Raw genomic sequence first — 25638 nt, 5'->3', positions numbered from 1 at the left:
AATCAGTGCTGCTCTCCAGGTCTGATAACGCTTTTGGCCCAGGTGGCTGCTGCTGGAAAATAGCTAGATAATTAGAAGATTCGTCCCCCCTCCCCCTTGGGAAATGCAAGCCCGAGGTGGAGGGCTGCGGCCCTCCCTCCTCCTCTGTTTCTGGTCTCAAGGCTTCAGGTGGGGGTGGGGGCTGCAAACTTACGAACTCCTCTGCTTGGGATTCCTCTGCTTGCTCAGTCAAGTGAGGAATCTTTGGTAGAGTGCGAGGCTTGGGTTTGTGAGGGAAAAGCTGATGGAATCAATGAACCAGAGTTGGTGCGTGCACATCTCTGGCATTCTCCCACGTGCGCTCTTCCTCAGGGTACCCTTTCCAGTGTATTAAATATTGGATGCCCCTTCCCCTCCTCCTAGAGTCCAGAATTTCCTCGACTTCATATTCCTCCTCCCCCTCCACAATTACTGGAGGTGGGGGGTGCATTTGCGATCGTAAGGTACTTGGGGGAGGGTCTTTGGCTAGCAATGCTCTGTGAAAGACTGGATGGATTTTCATGGATGCTGGCAGCTTTAAGTGATAAGCCACTGGATTTATCTGCTGTACCACAGTGAAAGGGCCCACAAAGTTAGAGTCCAACTTCTTGGAGGGCCTGGTAGAGGTCAAAAACTTGGTAGAGAGCCACACTTTGTCTCCTACCGCAATCACTGGCCCCTCTTGTCTGTGAGCATCTGCAGCTCTCTTGTAAGCACTCTTTGCCCTGTTCAGCTGCTCCTTTAACAACTCCTGTGTGGCTTGTTGCTCTTTAAGAAAATCAGCCGTGGCTGGAACAGTTCCCTGCTGGGAGGAGGTGAGCAACACCCGAGGGTTAACCCCGTAGAGTGCTTGGAACCCTGCCAGAAAATTCTGGTAGTCGTTGAGAATTGGGTTGTTGTTCTCCACCATGGGAATAGCCCATTTGGCTGCTGGGCCCTTTAGCAGACTTAAAATGAAGGTGACTCTGGTTCTGTCTGTGGGAAGCTCTGCCGGTCTGCTGTCAAAAAACATTGTGCACTGTGTGAGAAAGGTTCTCAACTGTCCTGCTTCTCCTCCAAACTTCTCTGGTAGACTGCCCTGGGATCTCAAGACTACTGGCGGAGCTGCTGCTGCTGGCACCAGTTGTGGGTTAATCGGAGCTGGTTGTTGTAACTGCTGTAGCATGGCTGCTTGTAATGTGTTGATCTGGAGATCTACTTGTTGTTGATGTTGTTGCAATGCTGCTGCCAGTTGTTGGATGGCCTGCCGAATTTCCTGGTTTTCCGAAGACATTTTCCCAAATGTCTCTTCCTTTTTTTTTTGTTCCTCCCTCTTTCATTGGGAGTAGTGAGTTTGTTAGGATTGATATCCTAACAGCCAGGAACCACGCTGAGACAAGGCATAGGTCTCTAGTGTTTATTTACTGCTACATTAGACAGAAAATCCTAACAAACTGAAGAAGCGTGGGAAAACCCAGACAGATAAACCCCAAGAGTTAAGGCGGGTCTGATCTGTGTCTCTACTGAGGCTGCTTAACTCCTCAGTACTACGCATGCGTTTTCCCCCCTGGATAGGGGCCCCCTCCTGCTTACCATCAGTACTCATGACATATTGTTCCCTTTGATATTTTGAACAGAATCATATGCCATAATATAGTTTTCTCAGAGGTAACTCTAATTTGGAAATTCTGACACTATGCAGGGTTACACCTTCTTTTTTTCTAATGAAGTGAAGTCAACATACTTCCTTCCGAAGGAAGTTTTACAACTGGGGCACTATCACTGAGAAAGCCCTAGTCTTTGGAGTATTCTGCCCAAATTTCTAAAGAACACCACCCAAACCAACACTGTAAAGAATGACATGCTTTTGAAAACATACACCTATCCAATCTTGGTCCCCTTGTTTCTAAAGGTAAAGGCACACCAACTCAACACATCCTTAGGTCTGCCATCCTGCCAAAGAGGAGAAAGGATGCCTGAGCGGGGGGGGGGGGGGCGCATTTCTGTACATCTCACAGAATACTCAAATCTGCTGGGCCAACTACTTCAGGTCAGCATTAGTTGATTTCCGCATTTGTTCTGGACAAGATCAGGAATGACATTCATTAACCACTTTCTCTGGAAAAGTAGAATAATCAAGGAAGACATTTGTTTGACATAAAATCAAGACAGATTTTATGCAGTAGCAGGCATGAGGAGCTATTTCCTCAATGATTCCAGATATCACAAAAAACATTGTTTTTTTTAAAATGCTGGAAGAAAGTCAGAAAGAGAACTATACCATAAACTCCCTGAAGCAGCTGAATTTTTCACTGAGCGCAGAAGAGACATGTTTTTTCTGGAACTCAGTATTTGGGGTTTTATAAAAGACTACTTTAGTGAAACCTTACCAAAAGATGAGGGGAAGTATAATAGAAGAATAAGGAGAGAAAGTAATGGGCAGCAAAAGAATAAGACAGTATCACAGGTGAAGTCAAAGTGATAACTGAAGAATCTCACTTGAGGAAGTTAATAAGCAGAGTTACTGAATGACAGAAATAAGAGACTCATGGCCAACAATGCTGCTAAAGAAAGAATTATTTAGCCTAGGTTAGGTTATTGGATAGAACTGTTTAAAAAGTAGGGAATTATTACTTTGGCTATTATGTTCCATAAATAAATGTGTAGGGTTTTTTAGCTACCTGTATTTCTAGCCTGGGTGGATTTGTGATTAGCACCCCACATATTGGTGTTGAAAGCCAGAGCTATGTCTGTAATGAGAGTCCTGCTGCTTTCCATGACTCAACAGTCATAGCAGCAGTTATTCTGAGGAAGGGGGGGGGGCGCTGTCTAGAATTGCTAAGCTGGGTGATATCCCTAATGTTTTCTAGGGTCCCCTAGAAGTCTAGAGAAAAAAGGATATATATTAGCAATTTTAACATTAAGCTTAAAGACAGCTGGTTCAGGGAAGAAAAAAAAATCACTTTTCATTCTAAATTTTCCTGTCCATACTTTTGTAGATAGTGCAATACTCTTTTTCAGGAGAATCACTGGGAAAACAAAAACAGGAGAAAGGGGGAACATAAATGAATGAGGACAACATGCTGATTTTCCATAAAATGTGAATGAGGTACTTTCCCTAAAGCATTTGGAGATAGAACCGGTCCCTTCATTTTTGCTAATTCCTTATAATGTCCAGGACTTGGATGAGAAATAAGATAGCAATTTCAAGGATGAACTTGAAAACACACTGAAAATTATTTTGAAAGCAGCAAGAACAAAATATTAAATTCTGACTCAGCACCACTACTGAATATTATGAGTGAACTTTCAATGACTTCATCAGTCTTTTTCCAAAGCATTGTAAAGAATATTTCATACAACAACCTGAACTGCATAAAAAATATACTGAGAAAGCAGGCTGCAAAATGAGGTTTTATGTTTGTACTAACTCCAGAAAGACATATCTTCAAGGATTTTAGTAGCAAGATAGCATAAACATTGTCAGTATGAAATTCTTCACTTGTACCAAATTGAAGAATAACATTTAATAACACTTTTTTTGATTCAATACAGACACACTTAAATTTGGATAGGAGGGTTTTTTTTACTTAAATGTTTTTTCCTATTATTTTTCATAAAACTGTCATTTAAATTGATTTTTATATATATAATTTTTGTTGAAGAAAAAATTTATGTAGTTAAAAGCTGCAGAAAAATAAGAGTATAAAAAGTGTTTTATAAGATATAAAACTTATCTGCATTGATGAAAACAATATCTTCAGAAGAACTTAAAACTGAGTGATGAAAATGCATCTTTGAGGAGTATGCCTTTAATATTAACAAGAAAGAATGCTATTTGTTTACAAATGTACATTTACCATGTTGGCTGATGTAGAATTCAGTTCAAAATACAGTGCTCTGCAACCTATGTCCACCATTAGCTCCAGTTAGCACAGGCAGGGCAGGGGATGCATTCTAAAACACCTGAAGAGTATCAGGTTGGCAACTCTGCTCTACACGTTTGGGTATCTACCCTTGAGCAACCATAAAAAGTGTCTTTTTGAATGGCTCCTTCTTAATAACTTATGGCTCCTAAGAACCATGGTCAACAGATATGCAAGAACTGGCCAGCACAGCTAGCAGACTTTTACTGCACCTGTAATGGAATTTGTGCAAATATCCTTCTCTGTTTTATTCTCAAAATTATTAGAAGTTCTTGGGATGCCTTGTAAAACAACGCCTTTACAGAACAGGCTGGGCTACAGAAGGTAGGACAGTGCATTTATTTAGAATAACAACATAGAAGTCAGTAATTAGTGGGGTAGTCATTTTTTTCTGTGTTACACTCATGACTATGAGCTCATCCCCCTTATCATGGCCCAAAGATGCATCAATAAGCATTTTTAAAGGACCAGTCCTCATGATGTCAACTCTGTCTCATCCCTAGCCTTCTACAGAATGATTCTAGAGTAGCTCTGGTGTGAAAAATTGTTTTCTTTCTCCTTCCAATACAAAACCTGCTGCAAGAACAATATAGGACATCTTATGATGAGTACAGGTATAGTGCAGTTAGGGGGCAGCAGCTTATTGCCACTGTATCTTAGCTGTGGGTGACTCTGAACCCCTGCTTGCAGAGATTTCTTTTTTTTTTTAGGGAAAGTTGATTTCTTGAAGGATCAATGCCTCACAATAGGGATCACAATACCTGTGAAACCCCTGATTAACAGTTTTATGCCAGTACTAAATTCATCCCCATGCAGCATTTTCTCAATATTTATTTAGGAATGAAAACTAGATACTTATTCAGCAAATCGTAAGTTTGCTTTTCCCAAGCCAGCTCCAATGCCCCAAGCAAGTATTCACATTTTGATAAGGGGGGCGGCAGGGGGGATCAGCCTGCAACATAATTGCAAATTGAAAAGAGAAAAAAGCCATCACAAAAGTTAATCTATATACCCCTGGTTATATTATAGCTGCAAATTTATGTGCAATGGCTACGTAATCACATTGGATTGTACTCAACAACGTATGTATGCCAAGGTTTGTTCTCATCATAACTACCACAGCTAGTAAATGTGTATGTGCTCCCTTGGCAGCATAATGCTCACTGGACTGGATCACTGGAAAGTCACGAGAAACTGGCAGGTGCTGAAGTTGTTCAGAAAAGCAAGGATATCCAAGAACTAGTGCTATTGTACAATAATTCTATTGGCAGAAGGTAAGAAGCAATTTTCATTGATTTCTCTCTTTCACTTACAACTCCTTGCTCATCTAAAAATTGTGTCAGGTAATATATCATAAGTGTGTACATCAATTAGACTCCATACAGCCCCCAACATCCCCTTGCTGTGGGCTTCTGAGCACCCAGGGTTCAAACTGCTAAAACTCAGCCACAGACTGCCAAATTACAGGACCATGATTTCCTGTATATTTTTTTACTTTGAATAATGTGTATATGAACTTCAGATTGGATTTACATACCAACAAAAGGAAAATAAACCCTGGTAATCCTCTCTGCCTCTATAAAAGAATCTATCCCATAATCTCTCCTTGTTCACTGATACAATGTCTTGATAGCACTGTCACCCCACTCAAAAAAGAAGGGAACCTCAAGTTGCCAAAAGGATGTCCATTGTAGGCTTAGAGGTGGTGATGGGGCTGCTAGGGGAACCTGTGAAAGTTACCTGCTTCTTCCATAATTGGAAAGAGTCATTTTTTCATGGAAATGATCCTTTGGGTTGGTTACATCTATGGTTTATCTGTGGATATCTGACAGGGGAAAGGGGCAATGGGGGAAAAGGCTTTCTGCCAGAATAAACAGATGGAATTCATACATCACAGTATCTGAGCCATATTTGAAGACAGTATCTCCTGTATTTTTATCACTTACGCAGGTTCAATATAGAAAAGTTAATACTGAGGCAATTTAAGTAGGTGCAAAGATTTCTGCCCTTGTGAGATTCTCTCAAACAACCTATTGACATGGTGAAAATGATTATTTTGACATTTGTTGTTTATCTGTTGTGCAAATAGAGGAACAACCACATGGGAGAATTTTACGGCATTTGGACCCATGCAGGAGTGCCAGCCAACTTTTTTTGTCTTACTATAGCCAGACTTTCTTAATTGGTCACTTCAACCAGTTAGGGAACTCCCCAAATCCTCAGTCAGGAATTTTTAAAGTTTTCAGTTCCAGTATATCTGGAGGAGTCACAGTTATAGCAAACTATGTCGAACCGCCTACATAATAACTTCAGAAAAAAAATGAACAAAAAGCAAAGATACATACTCTCTGTTCCATGCACAGAACCCAGTGAACTCTTTGGCTTTTTGCTCTTCCTTCCCGTTGACTTTACAGACTCTAAAACAGGAAAAAGGTTGGTGGGGGGGAGAGAATAGTTGAGAACCAAATCATCATTTTGAGCTAAAGAGCAATAATCACAATGAAAAGAGAACTCTGATTTGTATTTAATTTGATTCTGATTGGGATAGAAAGCAAATGGAGAATGTTGGCTGTTGTGATGTTTAAACAAGGTTTATTGCATACAGTGTCTTGGACAGGCTAAATTTTGAAGAAAAGAATGAAAATAGTTTTTTCTGCTCCCCAGGAAATGTTATGATCAGAACTCTTTAAATCTCTAAATTTTAAACATCCATCTTAATACTTTAGACAAAGCATGCATGCAGGTTATTTGGGTTACGTCCCATGTGGAAGGTTGTTTGCTATAAAAACATAGGGATCTGCTGAACAGAACTTAGAATGAAGGGAGTTAGGAAAAATAAGTCTACTGAGCTAATGCTGAAAGAACTGATCAAGTTTCAGTTCTGGAATAGAGCCACAAGGGCCGATACCAGGCTTTTATGCTAGAGACTTAAACCAAACCTTCAGGAAATTGAAGACTGTTTGCAAAAAGATCTTTGCACATTGTATATGTTCTACTCATAAAAAAGATGTTTGTATCTTTGTATCATTGTACGAACCTATTTAACCAGAAGCAATAATGAGACAAACAAAATATGTTCATATACTATTAGAAGATACATTCAAGCAACGTAACATTCTTCTGGCCATCAGCTATGTGTTCTGTCTTTTGTAGTAATCTCACACATTTGAAGCCTGTAAACAGTCACTAGTCTGCTTACCTGTGGCAAGTAAGCATCAATTCCACGCATTCGAAACAAAATAAAAGAAAGCCAACAACAGTAACACCACAACATTCTATTGGATAGAAATAATTAATCTAGCATGTATATCTGGTTAAGCAAGTTACTAACAAGGGCACATGCTGCAATAATCTTGATGAACATGACCTGATCTACATCTGGCCAGGGGTGACTGGAAACATCATGTTTGTTACCTGGAATTCCTTGGAAAAAAGATATAATGTAATTTTAAAATTTGGTGGCCTCTTTGCAAAACAACAGCTGTCTTTATTTTCATTACAACCTTACAAACAAACAAAAGTAACAAAGTACTGATTATTCTAGTATAAATCCAAAATAAAACTAGTGATTATTCTGGGTGTGAACTATTGTTAACCTCTCAAGTTACTAGGTCAAGTATTATGGAAAGGCTGGACTTGGGAGAATTTAATAGGGTAGCAGCACTTCATTATACTGGCTGCAGTGGTATCTTATAAATATGAATCCTTGCTTCTTTGTAAGATAAGTGACTACCTAATAGCCTTATAATAAACTAAAAAAAAACCCTGGAGAGCAGAGTGCCATAGCACTCTTCTAACAGCATTGTTAGTAAAGGTGACTGATATTCAGAACAAATTCTGGTTAAACAACTATAAGAGGTAATTTGTTCTAATGATGCGACATAGCCTTATAAAGACATTAGGGATCTTGTAACACATCTTGCAAAAGCCAGGCTTTTATCTAATGTCCTTTGCCAAGATTTTGAATTATCCTCAAATGGCTGAAGAGCTACGTGTAAACAGAAAGATCAATTGGGGGCACTACAGAAAGAACAGTGGGGACAACCAACATTCCTATGACTAATAGTTGGAACTGACATTCCATCAACGTCTTTGGAATTTAGCACATGGCTGTTCACCGTTCAATAGCGAAGCAGATAAGGAGGCCAGTACCTGAAGTAAAACAGTAGTGCAGGAGATGAATGCAACAATTCATTTTTTAAAAAAAACAGAGATTCATATCTGTCTTGAATGCTGCCTGCACAATTCCTCACAAATCAGATAGAACAGTTCTCAGACTCAGGTCAATTTACTTACCTTCCACCAAAACACTGCAAGTGCATTCTGACTTTCCTACAGTATTCTCAGCTATGCATTTGTACTGGCCCTCATCCTCAGGAAAGGCCTTGTCAATGGTCAGGGAGCACCGTGAGCCTAATGGAGAGCAAGAGAGAAGTCACAGAAGTGTAATGATCTGTAATAAAGTGAACTCTAGTCAAAGAAGCATTGATAGGACCAAAACCATCATATATTCTAAAGTTGTATAAGAAGAAGTTCCTAACATAAGATAGTCATTTTCTGTTGGTCTCACTTGTGATTCAGTGAAGCCTAAATTGCATGGAAACAGGTTTTTCAGAAACTAAAGATAGTCCTTAAGGTCTGCCTTTATCTCTTTTCTTCCAGTGCAATCGCAAGTCAAACAACCTGGGTATAAAGCTATAGATGTTCAGCCAGAACACAGAAAGATATAAACAATTAAAACAGTGTTCTTTGCCCTGGTTCTCTTTAAATATGTTGGGATTACAGCACCCAGAAATTCCAGATAGTATGATTGTTGGTCATGAGACTACCCCTATATATTCTGCTTCTTTCTACTTTATTCAAGTGGAAAACACATTTCCAAATCCTACTGTGTTTTCACCAGTGTTCATGAACCTAGTAGCTTCCAGATTTGTGGGAGCATCCCTCAACATCAACCATGCTTCCTGGGGTTGCTAGGAATTATAGTTTAAGAACATCTGGCAGACCATAGGTTTCCCATTCCTATTCTAGAGGAAATCATTTGAACAATATTTTGTCATTTCGAAACTTTGATAAAAGTAAATCCGCCACCACCACCACCAATGTAGTTTGGAAATTAATAGGGCCAGATCAATTCTGATTGTGCACAACAGTACAAACACAAATCTCTCTCACTTCAAAAGCCATGGTAGAGCATGTTAGCTTTAGAATTAAAAATGTCTGATGTCCAAGACTTTAATCATACACAAGTATTTTCCTTAAAGTTCTTCTAGTAAATGTACAAACAAAAAGCAAAGCTGGCTATGTTTACTAAGGACACAACAATTTCCAAAAAGTCTGTGACCTAGGCAATTGCTTCATTCCCTGGGCTGGGAGACCAAATGTCTCTCAATCAAACATTTGGTATTTCCTCCACAAAAGCCCTTGTTGACCTCCAGAGATGAGATTCTTTTCTCATAGTTCTGAGAAAGCTCTGTCTGGTGACTCCAGTCCGGAATTCTGAATTTCTTGGCACCTTTCAAAATAAAATCCCAGGAGAGAGAACAGGATTGCTGCAAAAGCTGACCTACCCCCTTCCCTGATCTGTTTATATAGCTGTCAACCAACTAATAGTGTGTTAGAAAGTTTATATGTCTGAAATGAGCACTGCAATGTTTTGAATCAGCTACCCCAGTGCATTAGGCACAACATGGCCAAAATGTTTATAGCTGGGACCATAGTAGAACATGTTTCCCAATGCTGTGGGAATGATCCAGTCTTCCAGAGTCTTCATAACAGAGGCTATAGCCTCAAACATTTTAAGACACGCTCCCTTGAGTTCTGGACTTATTTGAAGATAATGTTTGGTTTAAGTGAAATAGTGCAAACTTGGCAAAAGATTCCCAGTTCTTGCCAGCTTGATAGTCAGTGATCTTCAAAACAAATATGCAAAGCATCAAAACAGAGTAGCTCTTGTGTTTTACTTTCCTATCTTGGTCAGCAAAACATGTTCCCTCTTCCAGCTGTAATAACTCAGGCTATGTACCTCGAGGAGTTCTAAAAAGGAACAACTGCTGAAAAGGATGCTGAAATCTGAAAGCCAATTAAGGCTGAGGCATACAAGTAACCAATGTTGAGAATTTAAGTTCAGCTGTCTTTTCTCTCTTACAGTCACATTATGCATTCCTGCTGAAGTATGCTACCCTTATTTTAGCACCTACCTATAGTAAGTTTTGGATGCAGCTGGAGACCTATTTTTACAATACACATTTTGTATACTGCAAAAACAGACTGATGCATTAAAGTCACTTTATGACACACTATGGAGTGTTTCCATGAATTTATGAAGAAAAATATTTTTTACAAGTAAGTTTCTAGGTCTGGACAGTAAATATGGATAAGTTTTTAAAAGTTAAATGCTCCTTCCCCCATTTCTCTCTTGGCTTTTTGATGGTGTTTGCAGCAGATAAAGCATTGGAGTTCTGCCTGTTACCAGAGACTGGGAAAGAGAGGATAAAACAAAGGAAAAAAGAGCAGCAAATGAGGCAACCTCATTTTTCACATCATCGATGCACTGAGAAGAGACAAATCCCTATTCTCCAAATTATAACTTGGTAATCTTAGTAGCAGGTGCAGTTTATATTTGTTCCGTATGCTGATTTCTGCTGTAACATGGGAATCAACTGGGTCAACTGTTTCTCAACAGGGACTATTCCCACCAACTTAGATTATGGGGAGGAACTTTAAGAAACTCTAATACTAACTTTTTTGTGTGTGCTAATTTTAAAATACTTCAGATAAAGGACAGAAACATCTGCTCAGTAAAACTAGAAACATCAAAGAAATTAGAAAATTACGATCCCAGCTGGTCAGGAACCATAGCTACCCCAACTCCCACTAAGAAAGCATCTGGCAGTTTAAGCAGGATCCTGAGAACAAGCTATTCATCATTACATGTGTCATCCAATGTTTCTAAAATAATTGTGAGTTTCCAAAAGTGTAGAAAATCTTGCTATTAGGAATCATTTGCTTTTTTACAATAAGTGCTAGGGTAAAATGGATGTGGAAATGCAGAACAAAAAGTCTGTATGCTCTTTTTAAGACTATTAGCCATCTCTTGATATGTGGATGTACAGAATATAGTACAAAGTTTGCAGATAGAATAGATCCTGTTAGAAGCTATCAGTGTTGGAAATATAGGTAATGTACTGGAATGTCTTCAGTACATACTGGGATTATTTCTCCCCCCCAAAAAAAAGCAAAGCAATGCAGGGATATTTCTAGATCATTTTCAAATAAGTAACATCTCTCAGATAATCTTTAAATTTACTAAATGGTATGAATAATTTATTTTTCTTAATTTAAAAGATTTGTATGGCCACCCATCTTAAAACACAACTCTGGGTGGCTCACAACAATGAAACCCCCAAACTATAAAAACCATAAAACTGTAAAACACAACCAAAACCCAGAGCCTCAGTCATCCCCTTGGGATGCCCCAACAACCAACCCAAAACACCCTCACTCAACCCCAGTGCCCGAGTAAAAACCCAGGTTTTGATGGCCTCCGGAAGGCTAAGAGGGTGGGGTGCTGCCAGATCGCCAGGGGGCGGGTATTCCATAAGGTAGTGGCAGCCACAGAAAAGGCACGCTTCTGAGGTCCCACTTGATGGCAACATTTCGGGGAAGGGACCTGAAGCGCACCTACTCTATCCAATCTGGTAGGAAATTGAATAATCGTGGCAGAACAGAAAATATAATTCTAATTCATTCATTATTTATTTTACCTAGAAATCATTCTGCAGTTATCGATTATTAGAATTGTTATTTACAGAAGAAATGTAGGTAAGGAAGAACTGGCATATGATGATTGATAGCAGAAGCTTCCACTTATAATTTGACTTAAAGAAATTGGCATTATTCATTGGAATCGGGTCAAATTATGTGGGTCAAGAAGTATGGGCTCTGCTATAAAATGAACATCTTAAATAGTTAAGGGAATATCTTCTTTTATAGATGAAAATAAGACAGGATCTATTTTATGTTTGCTTAGAATCCATCTTAGGTTTCTGAATAAACTGGCAAAGCAGAATCCTGTCATTTCCATAAAGTTCCCCCTAAACAGATATGACATGGAGAGGACTACTTCATATTTTGTAGCCTAAATCCCAGAAATGTTGTAATTCATTCAAGATGTAAACTCCCCTCATGATACAATTAAATATTAAATCAACAAGCCCAAACCTAGGAGTTCCACAGGAGCACAATAGTATTCATTTATTTACTTATTCTGTTTTATTTGCCACTCCAATCTGAAAACTCTGAGTGCCTTACACAATCCTGGATACAGGAGTAAGGTAAAAATAGTAATAACCAGCAACAAAAAAACAATTATTACCTATAACTACTTCCAGAACCTCATACGAATGTTCCTATACTTCAGGTATTCTTCCAAATGACCTCCAGAAGAGCCATGTTTTCAGGGTTCTTTGACAACTTAACAGAGAGCAGACAGTTTGAATATTGGAGGGAGATCATTCCAGAGGAAGGGGGGCATCACTGAGAAAGCTCAACAGTGAAGATGACATTCCTTTGGCAGCAGATCTCACTAGTCAAGAAAATTCCACTTGGAGCAGGTGTCCTCAGAAATATTCATGCCTTAAGCCATGCAGGGTTTTAAAGGTGACAACCAGCACCTTGAATTGAACCCAGAAGCTAACTGGCATCCAGGCAGCCAGTGCATGCCGATAACAGTATGGGCCTTGCACACTGGACTAGTTGTAGCTTCTGAGTGGTCTTCAAGAGCATCCCCATTTAGGGCAACTTGCAATAACCCAGAGATGGGGTGATAAGAGTATGAGTAACTGTCAGGCAAAACCTCCTGTTACATAAATGGCTGCAACTCGCCATGTAATTGTGCGAAAGGCTTCTTGGACATGGCCTCCAGCTGTTGTTCTAGCAGAGGTATGAGTCCAAGAGGACTCCCAGATTGCAAGTCATCTCTGTCTAGGAGAGCGCAACCCTGTGCAAAGTAAAATTTGAGCTATACCCAGAATCAGCTAGCTTCAAATCCAGAGGCAATCCATCTTGCTCAGATTGAGGCAAAGCCTATTTCCCCACCCAGACCTTAACAGATTTCAGGCACCAAGACAGGACTTCCACTGTATCTCCTCTAGAATATGAATCACGCACTGATGACATCTCACCCAAAGACCTTTCTCAGTGGCTTTGTGTACATTTTAAATGGAAGGAGGGGAAGGGTCAAGCACTGCAGGACCCATAACAAGGCACCCAAGGGCTTAACCTCACCCCCGAGACTCACCAGAAGGAAAGCCACTGCAACACAGCGCCTTGTTTTTACCCCTTGCAACTCTCTCAGGAAGTTACCATGGTTGATGGTAGTGAAGGCAACTGATAAGAACAGAAGAAGCTGTTGAAATGAGAGAACTACGCAGACACTTTGAACGACTGCAGTCATCACTACTGAAAAGTATGGATGTCTCTGAATATTAGCCATTGAGAAGAGCTGCTTGTCTGATAAATTTAACTCATTTTGTGACATCTAAACAGGACTTCTTGCACTTTTTTCTTTCCTTCACTGTTCACTTATGTCTTCCTCTGTCCTCATCTCTATGTAGCTCTGTTCCCCCACTTACTGTTTAGATCTCTTCTTAGTGCAGCTACCTTCTTACTTTAACCCATCTCTATTCTGTTTTTTTGTGCTGCTGGAAGAAAGGAGGGGAATGTTCGTGTGTGTATACTGGGTGCGCGTGAAAGAGGTTTGTTATCTGAGACAGAATGGCTGCCAAATACAGATGGCAGAATCACATAACTTTACAGGTACCATATTTTACAGATAATTTTAATTAGTCATCATCATCATCATCATCTGTCCATACCTGCTCTCTTTTGGAATGCAGCACATTCATTTTAAGCATGGTAAGATGATATATGATCTGCTGTTTTTTCAATCATGTTTTAAACATTAATTTTTCAAAAAAAAAACCCAATCTGCAGGACTGACTAGTGAATTGGTGCACAATTGGACTGGCCAATTACATCCCTAAAAAGCAGTAAAACCTCAGAATGAAAGCTCGTGTGTGATAATGTTACAACAACAAACAGTAGGCCTAAAGCTTGATTCTGATCACTCTCTTTCTACTACGGATACTAGATAAAGGAATACATTGGCAATTCAAAAACAGCTTTGTAGAAATTAAATCCATTGTGAGTTAGCTCCAAGTAGCACCCTCTCCCTACTGCACCAGACTTTTTAAAAGTTGAGATCAGGATTAAATGCAAAGCTCATTGAGATTATCTAAAAGAATAGTTACACCAGGTTGGGCATACATACATACACACACATATTTTTTCCTATACCAATCCTAGGGGGTAAGTGGTAGGCTGGAAACAGTGGTTTTGACTCACTGATTTACTTACGTTACTCTACCAGATTCAAACTCTGACAACTCTATATAGGAACTGGGAAGGAGCCCTATTCTGCAGACCCATTATTAATCAGTAGACAGCTAGATGGACCAATGCTCAGAATTTAAAACTTCCTATGTAATTGATGCAGATGCATGAATTACAGTCCCTCCCTCACCATCTAGTTCCATGTTTCTTATATTTTTAGATCATTAGCCTGAGTATAGGGTTGTCTGATTACTGATTTTTATAAACTGCCTTTTTTTTGGCTAAAGAATTATAGAATTATAGATATGCCCCCACTGCATTTAATCAGGATTCCTTACTCTTAGGAAAACCAGTGTAGGATTGATGTCTTAACATCACTAAATTATATTCTTAGTTTGGGTACTTATCATTTAAACTACAGATGTAATCTAAGTAGAAGCTAATACTTTTTTCTACTCTCATCTGTAACAGCAAAAACTGAAGTTGCAGAGCCAAGTGAGTAACAAGAAAGACAAGAAAAAAATTGCAGTGAGAATAAGGATATAAGTTGAGGGATTAATATAGTTACTAAAACAAACTCAGTTATTGTCTTTTATATATCCACACACTCATATGGTAAGTAAATAGATAAAACCAGTGAAAGAATTATGACTTCCTAGCTTAGCCAAATAAATATTTTACTGCTTTCTTCTACTGTAGCTACTGCATGAAGTGAATCCCAATTCATCCTAAGCAAATTTAAAGAATAAGATGGCTCAGCTAGGAGACAATGGTGACAGCAACATAGATTGCATCAAATGTACAAAATTACTCCAACCTGCATAATTACAAAATTACTGTGCACTTAAAAGCAAGATGAATGGCTCTAAATTGAAGCATTATTGAATGAATAACTTTTCTGGATCCTACTTCATCCTGTACTACAAATTCAGTATGTTCAAAAGTTGCCTTTGGTTAAGGGACTTATTAAAAGGAAAAAAAAATCAAATCTCCTTACTTTAGAGATATACAGCGATATTTTATTCAAACTAGATTAGCAGAAGAGAAATTCTTCAGAAATTTGAACAGGAGAAATTTGACTTCATTTTTAATGATAGGAAACAATGGGGAATGTTTTAGTGAAAAAATTAAAATTGCTGTAACACAGTAATTCATCTGCTAAATGTTTAAGAGTGTGAGATTATATCTTTCATTGCGTAGATTGTCCATTCTCCATAGTGATTAAAAATAGTGTTAACTGTAAAATTAATAGATTTTTCAGAGTGCATTTGCAAGATCAATATACGATACATGAAAAAACAATCTAAAGAGAATTAATTTATCCACCATGTTAAGTGTTTATTTATTTATTTATTTAAGGAACCTTGGGTCAAACTTTGAGGACTAACATATCACTTGATTTCCGAGGCCAAACTGTTGTAAACCATTATCAGCTTGTGACATAGAAGTATGGAAATTCAAGTTAGAGAAATCTGTTCACAGTATATTTTTGTGTATTTTATGAACAATGCCTCTGAAATGCAGGGCACAACAACACAAAAGAAATAGCTATCATTAACATTTATTTCCATATCAGTTTTCAGGAATGGTGGTATCTCAAATCTCACTGCCATACACATGTCAGGTGCAATTCACTGACTGACTGCCTCAGGCACTGGATTGGGTTTCAATCAATGAAGCATTCAAGCACTGTAATGCAGCTGCAAACCAGGATGAAATTTCCTTTGCCCATCCTTGACTGGACTTTTCTGGGTTCTGCTCTATCAGCATTTTAATTTTAGAAATGTTGGGAGTTTTAAGATGCTGGGATCCGTGATTTTCATCAACCTTCTCTTCAATGGTTTTTGTAATATATGCCATCTTAGTTGGGCTTGAAAAGAAGCCTAGAAATATCATAGGTCATGGCTTGGTAATTTGGTGCATATACTGAATGAGACAGTATGGGTACTAGAGAAAGCCCAAGGCCTAATCCTCCCTATATCTTTGGCCTCACTAGCTCAGTGGGCTCTTATATGATGGAATTATCCCCCCAACAAAACTAGGGGGGGAAAAAAAGGAAAACTTTTATGTAGGTACCCAAGGGAGAGCCAGCCTGGGGTAGTGCTTAAAGCCACCAGGATAGAAACCAGGAGACCATGAATTCTAGTCCTCTTCCATTGCCAGGAGTCAAGACTGACTTGAAGACACAATAAGAAGCACAAAAAAGGGGCCAAGGACAATTTCAGAGAAGCAATTAGGCTCAACTCTTTGTTTCTAATATCTAGTAGGAAAAATGTTTTGTATAGAGGAGCATTCCGTCCTATGATATGCAACCTTGCATTTTGAAGCAGCAAAGCCTAGACTTCACATCTGTGTGAAAACTAGGTTAAATGAATATACAGTGATTTATTAAAAGAAAGAATTAAAGTAATACTACAGTTAAGTAAAGAACACCATTAACATTACAATTTCAGGGATGACTGTTTTCCTGATTAATTATTGAACTTTATGGGGAATTCATATTTTAGGAGATTTGTTACCCTCAAACTATGCATAGATGAATGAGAAAGAGCTTATTGCTATATGTCCTTTAGTAGTGTCTCTGCCTCCTTTTAATTGAAAGAAGTGCAGTACAGTAATGAGAAAATGTTTATTGTTAGCTATAATATCAAAAACTGATTTCATCAAGTCAAACCCCTTATCTAGTTCATATCCTGTTCTAATACATGGCTTACTTAATCATGGAACGTTGAAGTCAACATGGTGGCCTTTGACTACTTTTGAAGGTTCATACCCTCTAAAGGCCCACCTCTGAATCAGCCCTGGCTTTGTTTCTCCTCCTCCTCAAGGTTTCTGCCCATGTGCTTATTCACCTGTCCTACTGGTACAGAATGGATGGGCACATGGATGGCACTAGCAGTACCACTCAGGAGGACGAACTGCAGCCAATGCTACCCATCCGTCTAGGACTTCACCAGCTCTCTCTCTGACAAGCAGCCAGCTGTGATGGTAGTGGGAAGACAGAGACCCATGGAAAAACAAAACCCCCTTTGATCTTACGTTTCCCAAAGTAAATGGGGCTGTGGCCAATATGGGGTATCTGTGGCTGTTCAGATGGTATTGAACTACAATTCCCAGCAGCCAGCATAGCCAATGATGAGGGATTACAAGTGTTACAGCTCAGCAACAAACAGAGAGCAACAGGCTCCCGTGAAGAACAAGTGCTTCAAAAGCATGTATTTACTTTTTATTTTTGTTAAAATAATAGCAAAGTGGTATTACAATTTATCCTTTACACCTCTATTTGCCACAACATGACATATACCAGTAGTAAATGGCAATTTTAAATATGGATTGCAGAGTTCAAGTAAGATATTAAGATGACATCTTAATTAACCTAATTTAAAATAAATCCTGTCATTAGTTCATGGCTTATCACCTGAAGTACTTAAATATATTAAATCTCTTCTGGGTGCTCCAATCCCTTTTGAGGCAGTACACAATCATTTTTCTCTCTCTCCGTGGACATATACATACATATATAAAGCCATTATACTATGCCCTTTCAGTCGGTCATGTTATGTAAAGTCCAGAAACAGAGTAAGAAATAGTAAGTCAAAAAAATTATAGGGAGGAGATGAGAAAAAGAAATACAACTAGAACTAATTTATATCAAGACCATTTACATCCATCTTACTTAGTATGTAAAATATATATGTAAGGGTCTTAATTCAGCCTTCTTCAGTCCAGGGCCTTTCAAATCGTTGGGACTGCAACTTCCAAAATTCCCAGCCAGCATGGATTTTGGCAACCCCAGGACTTCCAGATAAGTAAAAATTGGTCTAATATTTGATACAGAACATTCTGACTTCTGCAGATAGAGCTTGGCTGGATAACTTTTATATTACAATTTAACCTTCAAGTTTGGTGGAAATAGCATATTCTCATTGTTTAAGCATTATCAAATTCTAACATCCAAACAGCAAATTTGGAATCAATTACAGGGACAGTACTAAACTAAAGTACAGAGATATATGTAATAAGTTAAAAATAATACATTCAAATAAGTAGGCTGTAAACAGCAGCATGCAGTGTGGCTGCCTTGCTGTTTACATAAATTTACCTTCTTGGGAGAGAACAATAAACTTTGATGATTTGATGACTTTCCCATCCAGAGTCCAGATGACCGCAGCAGGTGGATCTGAGGAAACCTGACATTGCAAGACTAATTTTTCACCTTCTACTACTTTGGTATCCTGTAGCTTTTCTGTAAAGGATGGTGCTGTTCCTTTAGGCTCTGTTTTGTTATCTTCCCCTTTTTTTTCAGTTATCTGTCCATCTACTGCTGGCAGGCAACCACCCTTGCAATTACCGTCATTCTCATCCTCTTTCCCCCCTGATTTAACATGTGACATTTCAGAGCTGGAGTTAGTAACCTGGTCTTCATTCTTGGTGCTAGCATTCTGTGTTTTATATCTAGAACTGGTATCCTGGGATTCTGCAACGGTGCTGGTCTTTGGTAGTTTAGAAGTGGCATTGATAGCGTCCAACTCCTTGGGTATTGCAGGATTCTTAGAGGTGATGCTGAGGTCTGGCACTTTAGAGCTGGTGCTCAATTTCTGCACTTCAGCATTGGCATTCACATTCTGGACTTGAGTCCCAGGGCCACCATTCTCAGTTGGTGTTTTTTTCTTTGCAGCAAGCACAGATCTAAAATCTGGGGTGCTTGGCTTTGGAACGGCTTTTTCCTTGTCTAGTAAGGAAGGTTTGGGAGTGCCCTTTTTTGCCAATACTCCACGGAAGTCTACCTGTTGTGGAGCATGGACCTTCCTTTCCTCTTCTGACAAGGTTTTCGGCTTGACCTGCCGTTGCAGGGTACCACGGAAGTCCATTTGTTTGGCTGGGATTTCCTTCAACTCCTCCTCAGAAAAACTTTTGGTGTTAACTTTCTTTGCCAGAATGTCCCGGAAGTCAATCTGCTCAGCCTCCTGTTGCCTAAGCTTCTCCTCTGTGCTCTCTCGTGTTTCTACTCGTCTTTTGAGCACTCCACGGACACTCTCCTGCTCTTCCTCAACTTGCTGGGCTTCCCCAGTATTCCGCCTGAAGGAGCCACTGATGCTTCTGACTATCAGTGCATCATCCCCACAATCAGCCTCTTGTCGTTCTTTCTGCCTCCCACTGTAAGCAGAGAAGGGTTTGAGAGAGAGAGAGGAAGGGGCGGGAAAAGAGAAAGAGGGGGAGCAAAGAGCTGGTTTAAAGAATTCAGGAATCACCCCCTCAGAGCTAGAACAAAATATGTTTACAGAAGGGAAGGCTGATTAGAGGAATAGTTTATTGCATCAATGATGACTTCAAGAACCATATAAGGGCACTAAATTTTTTAAAAAGTGCTCTACTTTGTCAGCTGTATGATGAAAACAGCTTGTTGGGTCACATTTGGGGATTAGATTGAATAGCAGCCAACTCAAGTCTACAAGGAAAGGGAATTAGCTGAGCAAAAAATAAAACCCACCCACGTAAGTCCCTGGGAACTGTACTTACTCTTTCTGTATTTCTTCTTTGGAAAATAAACTTTCTCTCAGCGTCAAAGATACCTGACAGCTGCATTCTCCAACTGGGTTTCTGAAAAAGTACAACAGAGACTCAGCAAGAAAAGTTGCTCTCTGTTAGACAGTGTGCAGAACAGACCAATCCTTCACTATGCTTAAATTTTCCATTGCCCAGCCAAGCATCACAGGAGTAGATAGCTACTTCATCATTGGCTAGAAAGAAACATTATTCCCCACCCCCCAAACTTTTCTCTTCAAAATAAAGCCACAGGTGGGAGATAGAAGAGAATACACCTCTAAACAAATAACCTGAAGGAAAATAAGAAGCAGAAGAAAAAAAAGAGCTGCTTTGCAAAGTCTAAAACCTTTCCAATCCTTGTTCCAGTGTTTGTTTATACAAGACCAAGCTTTTAACTTTCCTAACACTAAGACATTAAAAGCAGGGTCCCCTTTCCCTGCTCCTTCTTTTCCCACCCCCACCAAACAGCATAATCAACCCTCATGGATTGTTTCAGCCTGTGCATGTTTATATTAAAAAAAATAATAATAAAAGTGTCACCATATATGGTGCTGAACACTTATTCTTCCTTTTGCAGAGGAATACCAGAGATGCCTGCTGAAAATGACTCCCATTAAAGTCATTAAAATACTTTCCCCTCTTCCCACCCGCCCCCAGTACCATGTTACGCTTCACAGCAGATACATCTTCAAATGGTTCATCTCCCCAAGAGATGTAAAAAAAAAGAAAAAAGAAATTCAGACTGTATAAACATTGCTACCACATCCTAAGCAGCTTGACATTTTATGAAAAAGGGCTTTCTTTGCCAACTGTTGAAGAAGAGGTAGACATTTTATCAGATGGATTTTCAAGTTTTTGCTACCCAGAACTAGGTCTAAAAGTGGTGGGTTTTTAAAACTGTTTCCTTTAAGAGAAATGTCTGAATTATTCTTTTTCAAATAAACCCTGTTCTACTTTCAAGTTGGCTGTACTTTAGCAACCTCCTCAAAATAGAAACACAAGACTAAAAAAATATTAAGATTGCTGAATCAACTACAGTTTGCTACATACAATTTTTTTTTAATCCATTCAATCGTGTCTGATTCTCAAGTCCCTGCAGTTTTCTTGGCATAATTTCTAAACTAGGAGTGAGAAATTTATTTCTGTAGAGGATCATATTTCCAATTGAATGCTATCAGGATTTGCATGCTAGTAAACAGGCAGGGCAAGTTTACATAAATGTGATTGTGAATAAAAACATTAAAACCAAAAATATGACTTTGTTTTTAGACTACCCTTAACTTAATTTGAGAATGAAGTTAATAGGATGATCAATGAATGAGAGAGACAAAAAGAAAGGGAAAAAAGTGTATTTTGTTCATTTTGGGATTGGGCCAAACCAATTACTTCCATTGCCCAAGAGAATTTAGCCTTCAGCCCTGAAAAAGGTTCGAATCCTAACATTACACTCTTAATAAAAAGGCTTTCCATAGTTTTGGATCCAAAGGTATTTATTGCAATATTGGGAGAAAAGCTGAAACAAAGCAGGTACTGATTGGTACCAGTTACATTAATTACTCTATTCTGAGAGGATTTAGCATAGCTGATACACACAGCTCCAAGTTTTATTTAAAAAAATAATCAATTTTCATTTTATGAAGTTTTGAAAACACGAGATTCCCAGCAATAAGTAATTTTTAAGTTTACTAATCAACAGTTACACCAAACACTGAATTAAATTTTGAAGCAGTTGCCTTTGTTTCAAGCTTCTTTCAGTCAACAGCTGCCACGAAGAGGTTCACATGCTTGTGCTAACCATGGTTTGTTTAATCATAGTTTGAATAAACCACAACTGGCTAGGTACACACAATACTTCAAGTCACTAACCAAGACTTACAAACAGCAATAGCTGGCTTCACAAAACGAAGCCAAGCAAACTACTTTATATCTTAGCAGAATGTAGACCAACGAACCCTGTGTTTTAACACACAGAAAGCAAAGAGATTAACCAATTTACCAAGATGATCCATATATTATAAGTGAGGTAGTGGTGCTGGCAATGAACCAATTCAATGAGCATATTGCAAAACTGGATCCACAAGCAATTGATGCTTAAAAGTGAGAGATGTTGCAATTATGCAAATTGGTGGGTAGCAGAGTCTCATAAATCCATCAAATACATGGTAAATATTAAGCAAAGTTCCATAATCCACAAATTATAGTCACGTAGGCTTCTAATACTCATATAATCTATAAACATTTTTCATTTTAGCAATAAATAATTTGAACCCTTAAGGACTGGAGGCTAGTTTCTGTTGGTCCTTACTTCTTCCCAGAAGGGACTGTTTTCATCTCTTACGATGTTTAAGCCCTCAGCTTTGGTCCCAACGTATTTCAGTATGAAACTTAAACTGATTCCAGTCCACGCAACACATCTGTACTTTATGTTTAAGCCACAAGTACAGTGAAAGCCTATGTCAGACAGCCTATTGCCTACAGCAACCCCACTTTTATTCAAAATAAATATCAAATGTGAAAATAACAACAACCATATTTCTTTATTTCTGTGATTTATATACCCATCCATTTCACACAAATGACTTTAGGTGGCTTACAGGATTAAAACACCCAAACCCACCACACATAACTTCCCTGCCACCGAAGGATAAACCATGACCCCATTTACCATAAATAGTAACATCAACAGTATTAATAAACATTTGAATATTAACTCTGATAAGGAGAACGTGTAACTGTGAATAGTAAAATTCAAGGATTACACCAAAGGCTGAAATACTAGGCACCCTTATCTTGAAGTAAAGCCTACCAAATATACAGTAGTGGTTTCAAGCAATTCATAGGTTTAGGTTGTGAAAGAAACCTCCTCCTGAACAGTTTGCTAATCAATTTTTTGAAAAAGGTAGCATATGAAACTTTTTGTTTAAAGTATCCCAGGCCAAAACAGCCATGTAGGTCAAACAGAATAAAAATTATTAACCGAATAAGGAAATACATCTAAGTGCAGTGAATAGCATGTAATGATATTATCAGTAAGAAGTTGTACCATTATGTTTTTTAAGACCATACCAGGGAATATAGTTTTATATTTGATCAGTCTTGCCTGGAAGGAAAAATAATCTGATTTTTTTTAACTAGTTAAAAACATTTCATATTTTGAAAGTATAATTTAAAAAAGAATCTGAATACAAACTCTATAGATAATTGCTGTGTAATATTATAAATGCTTGAGAAGGCTCTTTATAAGAGTACAAAATCTCTGACTGAAAGTCACTGACAAGCCATGGCTGGGAGAACTATGCTAGTCAGGGGACTAGTTTAGTGATCACGGAAAGAAAAGCATGACTACTGGGTGGAGGCAGGATTTTAGTACTACATTCACTCCTCCTGAGGAGTGCTGAGGCCACCACCAGCTGGCATCATAGTGGGTGAGGCTGAGAAAAAGTAGGCTGGGTGAGGAGTTTCACCCTAACATAAGTAGAGCAGCCCATTCTCTTAAATTAGCAACCCAGGGCCTGTGAGCAAAGGTCAGGAGGAGCGGCCCTCTCCTGGATCTGACTCCATGGCATGGAATATTGGGTGACCCAGATGTACCAGCCAACCTCCCACTACCACTGAGGTGGGCCTGAGAGCTTGCACTTGAAGACCAATACTAGCCCATCTGGAACCACTGCAAAACACAGACCAGGAGGGAGAAGGACATTTGATATCTGTTTACTTCACAGCTGTGTAAACACTTGTTTAGGTAACATCTAGGGTTCCTTCTCACCTCTGGCAATACTAGATAATCCATGCAGCCAACTGATAGCAAGACACCCACTATCAAGCAGAGCAAGATGCCTATGAATGGGAAGTATCAATCATCAGGTGGCAAACAGCAGGGTGCATCAAACTTGACAAGTTCTGTCATGCAAATGATGGTTTTAGAAGATCAGCTGTTCAGCATGGTGGAGGATGCTGAATTCTGGTACCTCCTCCATCTGATTTCCTCTGATTACCAGATCTTATCATAACCTACTTTCAGTGATGCAGGAAGATGTGTCAGAACCGCTGGGAGCAGCAGGTCCTAACTTTACATCCACGTCACCTCAGACGTTTAGTCCAATTGAGATAAAGTATGCCATTCTTTCCTCTCTCACTGTGCACTGATGGGACAATGGTGAGAATGAGGGGACGTTTTCCACTGCTTTCTTAATTCAAATGTGTATTTCCTGACCCAATGTAGCCACCATGGAAGCCCAGGAAACCCCCCCAGCTCCATTAAAGAAGCCAACAGGTGCAGCAAGAATACCCATGCCAGATCTAAGGCACCCTTGCCTGATACAGATCCAAATACGGCACACCTCTAATCTTTATATACAGTATGAAGTATCTTCATCTTCAAATGCACTCTGCAGGCTCCATAATCAATAGGACAAAAGAGTGTGCACAATACGCAAGCAGCTAAATTCAGCAAGCCATCATCAACAGACTTTGATTATTGTCTGCTTTTCAAAAGTTCTAAACTGATGGCTTACTTTAGCCGGTCAACTCATCTGGCAGTTTTTGACTTTGAATGCATTTGAAAAGCAAAGACTAACTCTGGTTCTTGGCTTGTTGTTTTTTTTTTAACTTTGGTGTCTTTGTTTATTAATTCTCTTGCATTCTGCCCACTGCATTCTCTCATGCCCTTTTTGTTTATTGAGACTTCAAAGTGCACTTAAAAATACAAAAAGGCTCTCTATTGGTTGGCCTGCTTAGCTTAAATGTGTATTAACTCCATTCAGGCTGTGGTACACTGTTGATGAAATCCATGGTGTGGCTTATAAAAGTCAGTTTTAAGTAGTTGATTTGACATGTTTGTTACAGTTCTGGCCTTTAGCACTTTAAGTGTGAAAATAAGAGATGCTTTGCTGAGCAAGGATATATGCATGACTCATGACTCCTGGTTACTCTTTTGTTCTGAATGCTACTGAGAATGTCCATTTAAGATGTAAATGAGAGCAGTCAGGGAGGGGTGTGTGTGTTCGTGTGTTGGGGGAGAATCCCTCTTTTCTTTTCTTTCATTAATGCTCATTAAAGTAAACCTTTAAATACTGGGGTAGAGGGAGACAATCAACATTCATGACTATCTGCAAGTTCACTCCCATTCCTTTTAGTTTGAATACCTATACTCCCAGTTGCTCCAAGTTCTAGATAAGTGAGGGCTAAGGCTACCTTGCAGATCTCCAGCCGACCACTAAGGGGCAGCAAACAGAGAGTTCTGTATGACTTTATGACTATCTAATGGTGGTCCAGATTTTTTACAGTCCAAGAGGTCAATTCTGAATCCCACTGCTTCCCATGTCAGAAATACCCAAAGCTGTTTTGGAAAAAATGTGGAATAACCAAAACAAACCAGGTTTTGTTTCTGCCAAATTGTGTTGGCCCATAACAAGTTGTCAATACTTCCACAATGCAATGATTGGTTCAAACACGTTGTTTCATGCATCACAAATGCCTCCAGTGGACAAAGTTTGGAAGCATTCTCCTGAGTGAGGGATTTCTTGGTTGTGGGACCTTTACTCTAGAGGTCTTGGAGGAAGTGTGCCTGTTATCTTCAGGATTTCAGTTTCATCAGTTACTGAAGGCATGCGTTTTAATGCAAGCCTTTGATTCTCCTTAGTGCTGCCTTATTGACTGTTTTATGAGAAAGGGAAGAAGAAATAGAAACATAGGATCACATATGAATTGCATTTTGAATGTTAAAAAAAATATTAGAGGTAAGCAAATTAGTAAGGTAACTAAGAACAGGCCA

General features: G+C 39.0%; 1 protein-coding gene across 3 annotated transcripts in view; it reads right to left on the bottom strand.

Moving 5' to 3' along the window:
* Positions 1–25638, bottom strand: part of MYLK (myosin light chain kinase) — a 392661-nt gene that overhangs the window by 70668 nt on the left and 296355 nt on the right. For 2 of the 3 annotated variants that reach the window (XM_063288774.1, XM_063288777.1), the window contains exons 15-18: positions 19839–19919; positions 18421–19475; positions 8220–8336; positions 6269–6340 (exon numbers count right to left, since the gene is read on the bottom strand). The exons of the other annotated variant lie outside the window; for it this stretch is intronic. In XM_063288774.1, coding sequence (XP_063144844.1) covers positions 6269–6340; positions 8220–8336; positions 18421–19475; positions 19839–19919 — 1325 coding nt within the window. The remainder of the gene's footprint in view (positions 1–6268; positions 6341–8219; positions 8337–18420; positions 19476–19838; positions 19920–25638) is intronic. 3 annotated transcript variants of the gene reach the window in all.

The sequence above is a fragment of the Candoia aspera genome, chromosome 1 (assembly GCF_035149785.1).
Source record: "Candoia aspera isolate rCanAsp1 chromosome 1, rCanAsp1.hap2, whole genome shotgun sequence".
Classification (NCBI taxonomy): domain Eukaryota; kingdom Metazoa; phylum Chordata; class Lepidosauria; order Squamata; family Boidae; genus Candoia; species Candoia aspera.
The sequence above is the reverse complement of the archived record's forward strand: the minus strand, read 5'-3'. Positions and strand labels throughout refer to the sequence as shown.